This window comes from Miniopterus schreibersii (assembly GCF_964146895.1).
Source record: "Miniopterus schreibersii genome assembly, chromosome: 14".
In the NCBI taxonomy this organism is placed as follows: domain Eukaryota; kingdom Metazoa; phylum Chordata; class Mammalia; order Chiroptera; family Miniopteridae; genus Miniopterus; species Miniopterus schreibersii.
This window is the reverse complement of record NC_138114.1, coordinates 48,114,002-48,129,336: the sequence shown is the minus strand read 5'-3', so window position 1 is coordinate 48,129,336 and position 15,335 is coordinate 48,114,002. Positions and strand designations below refer to the sequence as shown.

Below are 15,335 nucleotides of genomic sequence, written 5' to 3'. Positions count from 1 at the left end.
ATTGTATGGTTGTGTTATGTTTTTGTTGTTAGTGTTAGCACAGGGCAAAAAAAAAAATCTTACATTAAATTATAATGCTATTTAAAATGTTATTCTTCCTTCAATTGAACATTTGCTTGAAAAATGAAACTGATACTTGCCTCTATCTTTCCACAGCATTAAGAAACATCATTAAACATAATATGTCTGATAACTTATTGCAAAAATTAAGAACATGCATTAGACCCAACCAAATAGCACAGTATATTCAAGTGGAAAGACAACTTACCACGTACAAGTTTTAGGAGTTACAAAAGCTAGATCCACTGATCGCTACCCACAGAGCGTTGGGTAATTGCCCTTCACTCCCTTCTGCTTAATATTTTGGGAATCAGTTTATTAACACCTCATTACAGGGTTATGAGAGAGGTTACAGATATTAGTATATAACGCCCTAAGCATAGTACCTGGCACTCAGAAGACACTTGGTAAAGAGTAATTAGAATAAAGACAATCTGATCGATCTCTCTCTCTCTCCCCCCACCCCTCTCTCTCTCTCTCTCTGAAATTAACACCTCTAATGTTTTTTCACCTCAGTACGCTTTTTTGATACACAAAACCTAAAACAAGATAATCATGAACAATATGGAAGAAATAAAAGTAAATTCCCAATATGTGAGATACAAAACTATCTCAACATTAATTTCTGCGTTAAAGTACAGAAATGGGGTGGAAGCTCCTGGAAGAACCTTCTGCAAAATTCAAAAGTTCAAACTCACTTTATAGATTTTTAACAATAACAACAAAATTCTACACTTTTCCTGGGATTTTTTTTCTTATAAGAAAAATGAACAAAGCTTTCATCTGCCTCCAGAGAGCTAAGCTCACTGTCTCAGCACCATCAGCAAAACAACACGCGGACATCCGGGCCGGCAGTGAAAGCTCCTAAGCCAGCCTCCTTCAATACTTCATTCCATCAGTTTTTCTGGATCTCAGGCACTGACTTATAAGCCTTCTAAAAGCCGAGACAACCCCATTTTCATCATGAACCATCACTTCAAATTATTATTTCCAGAAGTAAATATTTAATTATTTAGGATCTAAAAATAGTGAATCCTTTGGAATGACAGTGAATCCTTTGGAATGATTACTATAGCTTCGAGTTAAAAGGCATGTTTAACTTTATTACTAGGAATTTTCTTCCAAACAAACGTGTAATAGTATGAAGATCAAAGTGCTCATGAAGAGTAATAATTTCCTTTATATGCTACCACTTGAAATAATTTTCCAAAGTAGATTATGTGCTTTTATGGTGTTTAAGAGCAAAAGTATACTTCTTACATCTATTGAATGTGTCATTCTTTGGTCTCTTTTATTTTTATTTATCAAAATTATTCTTAATAGCTTAAAATTGGTATATTTCTTTACACCATCAATAAAAGGCTCGAAAGTACTACTAAATATATTTTAAATATCAGCTAGGTTTTATCATACGATATATAGAGAAAAAATGTTTTCACTACAACAGTCTATGGCATAGCTAAATTTAGTATTTCAATACATTCATTTAATATTCAGAAATTGATAGGACTATAGATAGAATAATTAAAATTAAATAACTTGTATTAATGCACTGTATTTCTGGTTCTCTGCAAAAGATTATTTAATTACTTCCATTCCTAGTTCTCAGTTTTCATTTTGTACCAAAATCTTATTTCTTGAGCTCCACTATCTCTATGTTCCTTTCTCTAATTCTATCAGCTTTCTATACTAAGTAAATATATATGGTGAGTTTAATTTAAATGCTTCTTTACTTCACTATATCTAAAATGCTTGCATTACTATTTGTAATTTACATAATTTGATAGTGCTCTATATCTACCCATTATCAAAACAAACGGCAACAGTCAAACAAAATAGACTGAAACAGTGCTCATGGAGGGATAGAATATAAAAAAGCCTTCAAAAAGGACATTCAAACCCAGATATCTCAGTTCCTGTCTCCGCCACTCATTCACCTCAGTACACTGTTCTCCTGGCCCTAGACTCCGACTGTGCTGAATTTAGAGAGAATCCCATTCATAATCTGTCGCTGAATTTCTCTCTCTAAAATGACATACACACATGCTGTCAAGTAACGTATTTGAGAATCTCTACATGAAAAATTTCTGATATTTCCTACTTTGTACAATCCTAACAGATACATACCTATGTCATATGCCAGGAAATCGGCAGAAAAACATTTTGCACCGTTACTCAAGGAAGTGTCATTATGGGTATTTCCTCCAAAAATAAGCATAGCTCCATTGATAAGAACAGCTGAATGAAGGTATCTGGCAAACCCACTTTCTTTCAAAATAGTCCTACAGGATAAAATTTAAAAATGTATTACAAAAGATAAAAAGACCTCCCTGATTTTATATATATATTAGATAAAGGATCTAATTTGCACATAGAATTTTCCTTGGAATTCTGAAATAGCATGCTCAGTTTTTAACAGAAATGTCCTCTAAACTTCAATATTTTAAACTTCATATTTTTAGAAAAAATACTTCCAGATTCACAGTACCTTAAAATGTTTTGAGGAAGGGCAAAAATAAACATGATTGTTAATGATTTTATAATAATTTATATTTTGAATTTTGTTTTCATTTATAAAAGTAGGAAACAAATATTCTTAAAACTAGAGGACCAATATCATCGGTTTTTAATACCAAAGTAAATAAAATGTTAAATATAATAATTTACTTAGAACTATATTCAGTTAAAAATACATAAGTCATATGGGACCCATAATACACTTTTTTAACTTTTTAAGTATAATATAACATACAGAAAAGTGGACTTATCATAAGTCTAAAATTCAATGAATTCTCACAGCATGAACATAAGTAAGTAACCGGCACTCAGATTTAAAATTATATATATAATTATATAATTATATATATAATTTAATAATATTATATATAATTATATATATATAATCACTATTCTGATTCTAGTAACAAAGATTTGTATGGCTGTCTTTATACTTTACAAAATGGAATCAGAGAGTTTGTATTCATTTGTACATTTTGAGATACACCCATATGTTGTGGATAACTGAAAATCATAATGCATTTTTGAGAAACATTAAAAATATAAATGTTCTTTTAACTCATTACAGTGCAACCGAGAGAAAATACTACCAATATAGTCTCACAATCATATCTCACCTGAATGAACTGATAGATAATTAAGATGCATGACCACATGAATCAATGCTTTATAAATGCCCTAAATAAATCCCTGGTACAAAGAATCAGAATGTAAACACAGTATGTATAGTATAGTTAGTAAGCTATATATGGTGTCTCAAAAATCATAGGTTATAATACCAATTAATGGTTAAAGAATATGGAGCTGCCTTCCAGAATGGCAATATAGGAGTTCAACAAACACTCTCTCCGGGGAAAGAACATAATTGATCAAAATTATTTAAAAAAAAAAAAACACAAAACCCACAACCATTTGGGCCCAAAAATTTTTTACTAAGAGCAACCATAAATATCTACTCAAGAATATCTACTAAATTTAATAAGAACAGCGCAACAGCCCACAACATCTAACCCATTACCTGCTCCCATCCTTCCCCAACACACCCCAACAAACACCCAGCTCAGCAACACAGTTCACCCCAAACAAGCACGTAAAGCCAAGAACAGAGAACTTCATCTCTCAGCTCCTAGTCCAGCCACTGAAATCCAACCAAGAGCAGGATCCTGCTCGTCTCATGCCACCAGCTCTGGGTGACATAAGTTCTCGTCAAGGGGAAAGCCTGAGAGGTGGGAGTACTCAGCCTCTAACTCACAGGGTGGAAGCTAAACACCGGGCCCAGCAGGCTAAGAACACAAGGGCCAACCTGTCTTCACCCCACCTCACTTATTAGGCAGAAGTTCCCCGCCAAAAAAGGCAAGCGGAGAAGAGCAAAGGCTACCCCCCCCCCACTCCCCTCCAGTACCCTGTACATACAGCGCTGATGTCACTCGCAGAGGAACAGGCTAATGACCCCACCAACAATTCCAAACACTGGCAGGGAGCTCTTCCAAGAGAACTGACTTTCTATGGAACAGAGGGTGGGAAACCTGTAGCCTTAAGGGGACTCTCAAGAACAATGGAAGCTTTGGTTGTAAGCAGTTAAGACATAGCTGGTAGTTCCAGGAGAACAATAGCCCAGGACCAGTTAAAAAATACATGAGAAAGAACCTGGGCGGGAAACAGCTAATAAGAATCCAACAGGGACTGAAATGGAATTCAAACAGACTGTGGAGCAATTTATGCCCTAAAGCATTGTTGAAAATAACGGAGCAATCAGTCAACAATTAGCCGAGGCTTCCCCAGTCTTTGTAATACAAACAGAGGCACGTAGCTTAGCAGAGAGGTCAGAGGAAAATGTCAGAGGCCAGCAAAGCTACAGCCGTCTCGGGGTGATTGTGTGCATCCCCAGTTGCCTCCTCTGAGGAGCAACTTCAGAGGGTGATGCATCTGGAGGAGGAAAGAGTCTTCACTAAGAGAGTTCATTGGCGTCACTAAACAAATAAAATTACAACAGCCCCGGGGGGGGGGGGGGGTCAGGATCTAGAGTTGCTACAATATATGATCTCAAATGTCTAGTTTTCAGGGTCAATTACCACATGCAACAAAGTAGGAAAGTGTGACTCATAAGCAGGAAAAAAAAGAGACAACAGAACTGCCTTTGAGAGGGCCCAGATGTCGGATGAGCAAAAAGGACTTCAAAGCAGCTATTACAAATGTTAGAAATATGCTACAAATAGGTCCACAAACTTAAAAGAAAACGTCTGCCAGAAAAGATACTAAAGGAAGCTGTTTACTCTTCAATCAGTTATTCCAATCCGGAGCGCCGGCAAAGGCAATAAAGTAATTCTAAAACGAGGGAATGCATCTCTCTTCCCCTTTCTTTTCCTAATAAATTTGAAAGCGATTGTGATAAAACAGTACATATATAATTGGATTGTTGGGTTTATAACATATAGAAATGTAGTATACCAGGCGTGGGCCAAACAGGTTTACAGTTGTGATGACACTGTTTTGAGTTAATAAAGCTAATGTAATAGTCAGAACCTGCACGTCTTTTTCCATAGAAACAACTGTAAACCTGCGTTTGCCCACCCCTATATCTGACAATAAGAGCACAAAGGGATGGGCGGGAGCAAAGCTCTCTTAAAGGAAGGAAACGATGAGAAATAGTAACTCAAATCAACTAAAGCAAATGATAAAAGCCCACAAAAATATTCAGTAACAAGGTTGCTTACCCTTCTCTCTCCAAGCAGAAACATAGTGTCGGATTCCCAAATTCCTACATCCAGCCACCCAGTTTACTATCCACTAGCATGTGTAATATGTATCTCAATTTAGATGTATCCGAAACTGAGCTTCTAAGTCTGCCTTCACACCAAACGCACCCCTCCTGCGCAATTCACCATCTCTGTTAATGCCAGCTCCATGCTTTCAGGTCTTCAGAAGCCCGATTCAACCTTTACTCCGCTCCCTCTTCCACTGTTTCCAGCCCCTCAGTCTCTCCAGTCTCTTGGCTCTACCTTGAAAATATATTCAGGATCCAGCCATTCTCTCATCTGTTTCATTTCTTTACCCAAATGTGTTCTCAGGGTCACCCCATTTAAATGCAACAACCTAAAACTCCCTATCCTCCTTCCCAGCTTTCTTTCTTTCTCCGGGGCACCTATCATTTAAAATACATTTTACTTATTTCCATTTTTGTCTGCCTTTCCTTATTAAATCTATCTCCAGAACGTAAAGTTGATGTTTAAAAACAGCTCCCTAAGGAAAGCATGCAATGTTAAACAAGACACGCAAAGTTCAAAAACTGACAAACTAAATTAATGATTTGTTTGCAAATATACATAGAAGGGTAAAAACCCTATAATGAAAAGCAACAAAACAATTAACACAATATTAATTCGGTTACCTCTTTGGGGGATAATGAAGGGAGAGCCAACATGGAGGCAAAATAGGGCTTCTCGGGGTACTGTAATGTTCTCTTTCTTGGCTCAGGTAGATAGGGTGTTTACTTCATTATTGTTCTGAAACTATATATGTACGCTTTCATAGAGTCTTTTGTCCATATGCAATATTTCCAAGTTTATAAAAGAGCACTATGAAAAAAATAAGTACTACACAGCTCAAAATTACCTTAAAAGGTAAAGCTATAGAAATAAAAATTTCTTTAAATAATCAATGTGTGATTTTAACCAGGCATTCCAAAATTCCAAATCTCAGAACATAACATGCTGGTTATGAAGACAACAATCATTTTGGTCTACATAAATATTTTATGTTCATTTTAATAAATCCCCTCACTGTACTACTTCTTTACTGTGTGTATTTCTACTATTTCCCACATATACGTGTACCATAAAAATTTAAGTTGTCTGTCTCCTTTACTGAGGAAGTCTTAGGATTATCCCCAACACAGTGTTTGACACGGAGTTAACGAATTTTGTTTAAAAGATTTCAGGCACTTATTATGCAGAGTGATAAGCAAGGCTGAACACCATGAATAGCACGCTCATCAGTATTTACTAAAATTTAAGTTAACTAATAACATTATAAGAGTGTCCTGTTTCATTTTCCAAAACCTCTGACAGCTAAGTTTTTAGAGAAATCACAAAAATTCAATAAATTAATAAAATAGCTTTGACCAATTTAATGTAAAAAAAAAAACTCCGATTATATCAAATCTAAGAAACTAGAAAAAATCAGTTTTAAGGATATTTCATTGGTTGCAGAATTTTAGGCTCATGGGTTTGTTTGTTTTTCAGCCACTTAGGGATACCATATCTTCTAGATTTCATTTTTTTTCAGTGAAGAAATCAGTTGTCCATCTTAGTGTTGCTCTTTTAAAGGGAATATGGCTTCTATTACCTCTGGCTGCTTTAAAATTTTTCTTTCTGCTTGGGATATCATCAGTTTACCTTGATACTGCTATGCATAAGTTTCTTTGTACTTATCCTACTTAGTGCTCATAGAATTTCTTCAGTTCGTGACTTGATGTCTTGTCACCTTTGGAAGTTATCGGTAATTAACACCTCAAGTAGTATTGTCTATTATTTTCTCAGTCTTCTTCTGGACTCCAGTCTTTTATTTTTTATTTTTGTCTTTCTATATTTCAGTATGTATTTTCCTTGACCTATCTTCCATTTCATTAATTATCTCTTTGGCTGTGTCTAACCTGCTGTTAAACCCATCCAAAGAATTCTTAATTCATTTAATATATTTTTACTTCTATAATTTCCACTTGATTCTTCAGTAAAATTTTCCAGTTGTCTGGTAATATTTTTCTACCTTATATTTTAATTCCTTTAAAATAAAGTTCTAATCATTTTAAAGTTTCTGGAAACACCACTGTCCTATAGGTATGTTTCTAATGGCTATTTTTTCCATATCTTGTTTTTTTTCTAAGCCTTATTTTAATTTATACCAGATATTGCATATGATATACTGAAGAAATGATTTGAGGCTCTGTGTATTACTATCTTCCTCAAGCGAGGACTGACTTTTGCTCTGCCAACTAATTAGGCTATGAGCAGATCACCATAATCCAATGAAAGACTGTGATGCTTCAAGGTGAGCTTATCCTAGCAGTAGGTTTAGAACTTCAGGGACCAGACTAAAGCCTTCAAAGTGTAGCAAGGCCCCTCTTCCTTGGCACACTGGAAACCTAATTTTAGTACTCTACATTGATTGGCCTAAGCTCTGCTCAGTTTCTCAGACAGATTTGATTTATAATTGTATCAAGGACAAAAGTTGCACAAAATGCCAATCTTACCTCTCTTGACATTCTACCTCTCCTAGATCTTGACCCATGAATCCTCAGTTCCTTATTAGTTCACTGATGTTTTCAAAAAACATAATTCCTAATTTTTTTCAGTGGTAATTATCCAAATAACCCATTTCACCAGTGGAAAAAAAATCCTCCCAACACACATTTTCTAATATCTTAACAAAGTAGCCTATTTCCTAAACTATATCTACTAAAAAATAAAACCAGTTCTCATGTGGTAAAAACGTAAAATTAGTGTGTACAATGGACACCTAAGAGTAACATTTAAAAAGGACATAACATTTGACAAATAAAGCTGATACATACTATAACTCATATATAACAGCAAACTTTGAACTACCCGAAAGCACCAACATTTTAAGAATGCTACAAATAGAAAAATGCCATTTTCATGCTCACTGATAATTTTACAAATCTTTTTTAAAAATGTAGAACCCAGGAAAATAGTAAAGCATCATATGTATCTATAACATATTTGTAATGAGGTGCTCAAAATAACAAATTATTTTATTAAGTGATCCCATGGGGCAAGTACACAGTGTTATTTGTGCACACGCTAACACTGCCAAGATGACAATTCTATCCTTCTGTGCAAAATTTCACTTTGGGAAATTTTCGAGTAGATAATCCTATAAAATCTGATCAAATTTCATTCAGGTGGCAAACAACAACCAACTCTCCCACTTTGATTTTATTTAAATGATACCCATCTCTCTCTTATCCATTCACTTTTATTACGCTCTTTCCCTGAGCATTGCTGTGCCCATTATTGTTACTGTGAACTATGCTGCCTCTGTCATGCAGAAGCAGTTACCTTTTCCTTTTTGGTATGATACATCTGCAACATATGCAAAAATAGGTTAAGCAGACTGATGGTGCCTTCGTCACTACACCACACTTACTCTTTTTATCATAACAAAAAGTCAATAAGAAAATGTTAGAAATATTAAAATCGGAAATAAAATGCAATGTATAAATTACATAAAACAAAAAAGTAGCTTATTAATTTTAATATTTACAACAATATAATTATATTATTTATGTTATTAATATTAATTGATATATTCTTTATTAAGTAATCAATAAATTAAAAACTAATAACATTTCAAACCTAGAGAGAGCATTATGGTTATGAATAGGTAATTCACTTAACAGGAAAGAAGTGGCCAATGAACACATAAGACGACGCTTACAAGAGTCATTAGGGTGTGTGCATTAAAATATCCGTGAGATACCATTCACACCCACTGCCCTGGCAAAGCGAAAACACCCTCACAGTCACCAGTGTTAGTGGGGATATGGGGAAACAGGGCCACCCCCACCCTGCTGGTGGGAACAGACACCGCCACAGTCACCCAGAGGCGCAAGCAGGCGACATGCAGTAACTCTGAGGGTGTGACTATCCTCAGGCCCACCCGTTTCATTTTTAAGAACATGCCCTGGAGAAACTCTCCCATTGGACATGAGGCGGCCAGTACGAGATATACAATGTAGCATTTTTATAACAACTAAAAAGGAAAATCTAGCTAAATGTCCCACGTTTTGTATCTCACAGGAAATGAGATAATAAAACCCAAGAAACGTTTTTAAAATTGACATGTGACAATAAAATATGAGTGCAAAGTAGAACAAATCCCAAGGCAGATAATAACAATCCTAAAAGTCTGTAAGCAAAAGGTCCTGTGTGAATTAAATATAATACGCTTACAGAGTAAGTGTATCTCCAGGATCAGAAACCCTCTAACGTTGATCATTTACAGTAATGACAGCTATGGAGAAAATCTATTATTTTGTACCTTTGCTACATAATAGAATATCATTAGTTGAAATAAAAGACATTCAATTAGTTGAATGTCTCCTTGGAAATATTTAACAAACACCACTATTCTACAAATATAACAGTGACAGGTCTTCTCAGCACACTTCTGGCTCCTTCACTCACCAGGTCCTAGTGTTAACTTCGTACTTGTAGAGGTCATCCACCAGCCCGTACTTGTTGCCGGGCAGCGCTTTATAGCCTCCGTGAACGTACACGGCCTTGGTTATTCCATCATACACGCTGGTGTGCCCGTAGCCGCCCTGAACAATGGCTCCTCTGGTTTCCGAAACAAGCCAGGTGTTTGACGCTGCAGGAGAAAGAAGATAAACCGTGAGCTTCACGTAGGGCTTAAAACGTAACTAACACACCATCGAACCACCGAGCTAATTCCGACACCGCATTTTTATGACTAAAGTAGGCCTAATATCCATTTAACCAAGAAACAGTTATTAAGTCTGAGCTAGTTACTATGTTAGGTGCTAGGGGGTCAAGTTGAGTGAGGCTGGTCTTTCTGTAGGGGAAACTCTGAAATACTGAAAACGCCAAACTTGTGTGTGCAGCAGGGAAAGGAAAATTCTATTCTCGCATACATGTCTGTATTTTTAAATAATCCTGGGGGGAGGGGAAGCTGTAGTCATGAAAAAAAAAAACAAAAAAAACAAGTACAAATTACAACTGCATATTTCTTCTAAATATAAATCCTTACATTTTAAGTATGTAAAACAATGGAATGGCAGCCTGTGAGGGGACTGATATCTCCATCATTGTAAGAATGTAAAGACAGAAAGGCCAGAATTTTCTGCATCCTGAATGCACATTTACTAAAACATTTTAATGTAACTCATGCATATTTTCAAATGTATATATTTATGTAGCTAATAAACAGCTTTTAAAGCATATTATTTAATAATTTCATTTACCTAAACAAGTCTTTTGTGATATTTACCAAAACACTGAGAAAATACAAAAATGTATACAATCTTAACAGCAGCCTTTGTCACAACGACGCAGTTTATTAAAACAGTTTAGTTACTGCCCTGAAATTATTCTCTACCTAATAAGTCCTATACAGTTCTCACAAATGAGACGCCACGCCTGACTTAAGCACAATGAAAGTCTGTGTTTTATGATTCCTATGATTGAATTAATTTTGAAGGGAAGATGTCTTCTATTAAAAACTCCTAATTCCCACCGCCCACTACACCTGTTCTGTGGATCTACCTTTTCAGACACCAGTTTGCTGAAAAGCAAAGTTCCATTTACACTTGAAATTCACCACAGAATTTTGAAAAATATGTCCTGTTAAGAGCTGAAGAGAGCCACGCAGTATCACTACACTTACAGAAGAAAACATTCACTTCCTAAAAAATCACATCTAATGGTTTTCAAATCAAAAGGGAAAAGGTTAACATAAACTGGCATCGACGACGGCTTCCCGACTACACCTCTCAAATTCTAAAAGCATGAAAAATACTAAAGGAAAACATTAATATTAGACTAACCTTGAGACTCACATTGAAATTCTCAGAAAGTTTATGAGGTATTGCTAACTTAAAGTGAAATAAATTTCCCTCAGGACTAACCCAGAGAGCTTTACGGTCCAAGTTAGTAAAACCATCCAATCATTCCCCTCGGAGATTTATGGATTCCCTAAAAGCCATCATTCAAAGTGGAGCAGAAAGGACAAACGGATGTTTCTTTTACTGCCAGAGCAAGCTCCCAGGAATTCTTACAATTTCAATTCAAATACATATCCTATGCAGCCAAATATAAGAAACATACATCTACTCCCTTTGATCTACTTTTAGCACTTTATTTGAAAATAATTTCAAACGTACAAACAGGTTGTAAGAGTAGTCAAAGGAATTCCACATACCCATTACTCAGATTCACTCATTATTAACATTTTGTCCCATATGAGTTCTCTCTCTCTCTCTCACACACACACACACGCACACACACAGATGCACAGTAATTAGATACATCATTCATCCCTAATACCCATACATATTTTAGTGTGCACTTTAAAACCAAAGACTTTCTTTTTATAACCATATTACAGTTATCAACATCAAGAAGACTTAACATTTACGCAACGTTTTAATACAAATATATATATACTTCAACTTGTGAACTGAGCCAATAATGTCCTTCACAGCATTTTTTTTGTCCAGTGTAGAATCCAGCCTGGGGTCACCTCCAGCATTTGGTTGCCACATTTCTTTAAACTCCTTGAATCTGGAACAATTGTCCAGCTTTTCTTTGCCTTTCGTGACACTGACATTTTTGCAGACTAAAGCTCTCTCCCTTTTAAAATGAAAGGTTCCTCATTTGAAGTTTGTATGAAACTGCTTGATGATTAGATTTAGGTATGAGTTCCCACTCAATACTGTAAGCCAGGGGTTGGCAACCTATGTCCATGGCCCACATATGGCCTGCTGCTCATTTCTGTAAATAAAGATGTATTGGCACATAGGCATCTTCATTCCTATGCATATTATCTATGGCTTGCTTTCAAAATTTCAATGGTAGAATTAAGTAGAAGAAACGGAGACACGATGATCGGCAAAACATGAAATATTTACTATCTGAACCTCTACAGGAGGCAAGGACCTGACAGATTTCTTCACTATATAGTCACCATTTTCCCCCTGCACCCTACCAACAATCTGTGGGGACGACACCTAGATGCCATGCACATCTCACCAAATATTCATCCCCACAGGTTTAGCATCCATTGATGATTCTTTCCCAAACTAATTTTTACTACAGTTTTTTTAAACTTCAACCAGAGAGCATTCTATGTAAGAAAGAGAATTCCCCTCTCCTCTATGTGTGTCTGTAGGTCTGTCCATTATCAGTGTTAGTTCATAGATTCTATTTTTTCACCACTTTATAATTTATTACTTTCTTAAATTATTTTGATGCTCAAATCATCGCGGGGTTCACTGATGGGACCCCTCCAAGGGGACTCCTATTCATTTTTGGACAGGACCCATTGTTTTCTCGAGCACGACCTTAATTTAATAGCACAGGATGTGCCGGGCTCATCTCTGCGGGCCCTGCCACAGCCCCACCAGCAGTGATGCCTCCAGGGAGCCCTGCTTCCTACTTATGGGAATGTTATTAGAAACTGGATCTTGGAATATCAGTGACTGGTGTGCTCACTACTAAGGTGTCTTAGCTTCTAGGCCCTTTCAGAGGAATCTGCATCTACAGCTATTTGTCTGTCTGTCTATATGATCATAAATTCACACTGATACGTCTAATTCCAACCCATTCAGGCAGGATTCCTTCTTGCCTTCCCCATTCCACATCTGATACCTAAAGGACAGTTTGGCCAGGTATAAAACCCTTAGCTTTCCTTCAGTTTCTTGAAAAATCTGATCCATGTTTACCTAGATTTGTATGTTGCTTTTGAGGAATCTGATATTAATCTAATCTCTCGCCCTTATAAAATATTTCCTCTTTCTGCCTGAAGAACCTGAAGATTTTTTTAAATCTTTGAAAATATGATATTTTTATCAAGATAACTCACAACTGCTTCTGTGGGTGAATTTTAACAGGTGCCCAACCCAACAGCTCATACGCAGGTGAATGGATAAGTGAACTGTGGTAGAGTCACACAATGAAATACAGCAATGGAGAGGAGTCAATTGTGCTGATTCATAACAACATGGGTGAAATAGTGAATGAAAGAAAAGAAATCCTCAGGAAACCAGATGGTTCCTTTGTTTTAAATCATATTATTACAAAAATCTCAGAGAAGATTCAGGGTACTAAGCACTGGCCTAGAAATACTTTAAAGTTACTTTCAATATTATTCAAAGTCGAATAAGCGGTCATTTTGGAGTATGTTAACTGGGAAATTTCTGTCTCTTTTTAAAATTTCGACATAATGGTGAGATCGATATCCTAAGAGTCTAATTCAGGGTAAATTTTTATCTAGTAAAATACCCTGTTTTCATAAATCACTCGGCTATAATTTCAGCTTTCTTTTCAATTACCTTCACCACAGTGCTGGTTAAAAAGAGAGGTCCCTTTTTAACTAAACAAAAAATTCCCAGTTTTCTAGAAGCTTTAAACATGGAAGGATACTCAAAGTAAATCCGACCCACATTTGGGTAGTTGAAGCATTAAAATCAGCCAGGAAAAAACAGCTAAAACTGACATCACAGTACAGTAATCCCACTATAAACAGAAAAAAAAAAAAAATGTTTTAAAGTGTCTCTGTAGAGATCATTCTTCACTTATAACTAAGATACCACATTATCCTATTACTTACGTTCAAAGCAGCCCTACTTCCTATAGCATCATTCCCTAACGTAGCGCTTGTCTATGGTATAAACAACTTAATTACTCTGACATCTTTAAACTATAGCCACCCTTCGCTTTGTATACTTCTCTTTTTTTTTGTTTTTGGTACACTTTTCTGTGCAAGTACACTTCAAAGTGAAAGTAATCACAGATCATTTTGACACCACATACTTTCAACCATAAGCAGCAAATTCAAGGTGCATTAGGAGTAAGTAATGTAATAAGTTCATTTTATTACTAAGATATAATTTTACAGAAAAGTTGGTGAGTTTTACTTTGTCCTTAAATAATTCACAGAATTTTAAATCTACCCATAATTCACCTATCATTCTTATAAAACTCATAAATTGTGTATTCTTCCTATTTCCATCTTAGGCAACATCCATAAGTGTGCCTGACAAAGTACTGTAATGCCATTAATAAGACAAAAATCAAACCCAAAATACCCTGGTGATAAATTTACTTAGGAAACGTATTTTGGTTATAGAATAAGCTGAAAGAAACTATAGAAATAGTTAAAAATTTGCCAAAACTGCAATTGACATTCTATAATCAGATTACTCCCAATGAAAACGAAAGCCTACCAGCCAATGAACGTATCAGTAAATAATCTGTATCAACATTTACCATGCACAGAAAATTAGAATTAACCTGCTGGGCCTTCCTGGCATCCCTGGGCCACCATGTCTCATGGCTGAATGAGACTATCCCGCATAGAAGGGTAGTATAAAAATAGCAAAATATAGTCTAAGGACCAGAAGCTGCATTCAGCGGAAAGGCAGGGGAGGGAGCTCGTGTCCCAGGCACGCGGCCTAGGGGTTCGGTGTTACTGGCCAGTACTGAAGGTCAGCCCGCGTGGGTATCGCATCGGAGAACTTCTACACAAAGTCAGGCTCCCTGAAGGACTATATCCTCAATGAAAAAGTGAGTTATTTTTTAATCTGCTCTGCAGAAGCAGACAGAAATGTTTATTTCCACCTTGGCTCTACGTGAAGGGAGATATATGGTTCCTTCTGGGAGCTTTTGGTCATAGATTTGGGGGCATGAATTCACTATATATACAAGGTCCAAAAAGCCACGTGCCAAAAGTTTAAATTAATTTGGGCCAGGGTTGCTAGGCCCCCAGTAGCATACACACACACTCTCTCTAGAGCAGGACTAGGCAAACGAAGACACGGGCAAAATCAGGAACAAAGCCATGCCCATCTGTTTACGTCCTGTCTGTGGTTGCTCTCTTGCTACAACAGGGAGTTGATTAGTTGTGACAAAGGCCACATGGGCCACAAAGCCTGCTAAAGGTGACAAGTGAGTTTTCTTATTAAGACTACATGAGGACTCTAAACAGTAGTATAGAGGGTG

General features: G+C 36.3%; 1 protein-coding gene across 2 annotated transcripts in view; it reads right to left on the bottom strand.

Moving 5' to 3' along the window:
- Positions 1–15,335, bottom strand: part of ATRNL1 (attractin like 1) — a gene marked incomplete at its 5' end in the record, with an annotated part of 352,817 nt that overhangs the window by 303,585 nt on the left and 33,897 nt on the right. For both annotated transcript variants that reach the window (XM_081158751.1, XM_081158750.1), the window contains 2 exons: positions 2,188–2,342; positions 9,783–9,966. In XM_081158751.1, coding sequence (XP_081014877.1) covers positions 2,188–2,342; positions 9,783–9,966 — 339 coding nt within the window. The remainder of the gene's footprint in view (positions 1–2,187; positions 2,343–9,782; positions 9,967–15,335) is intronic.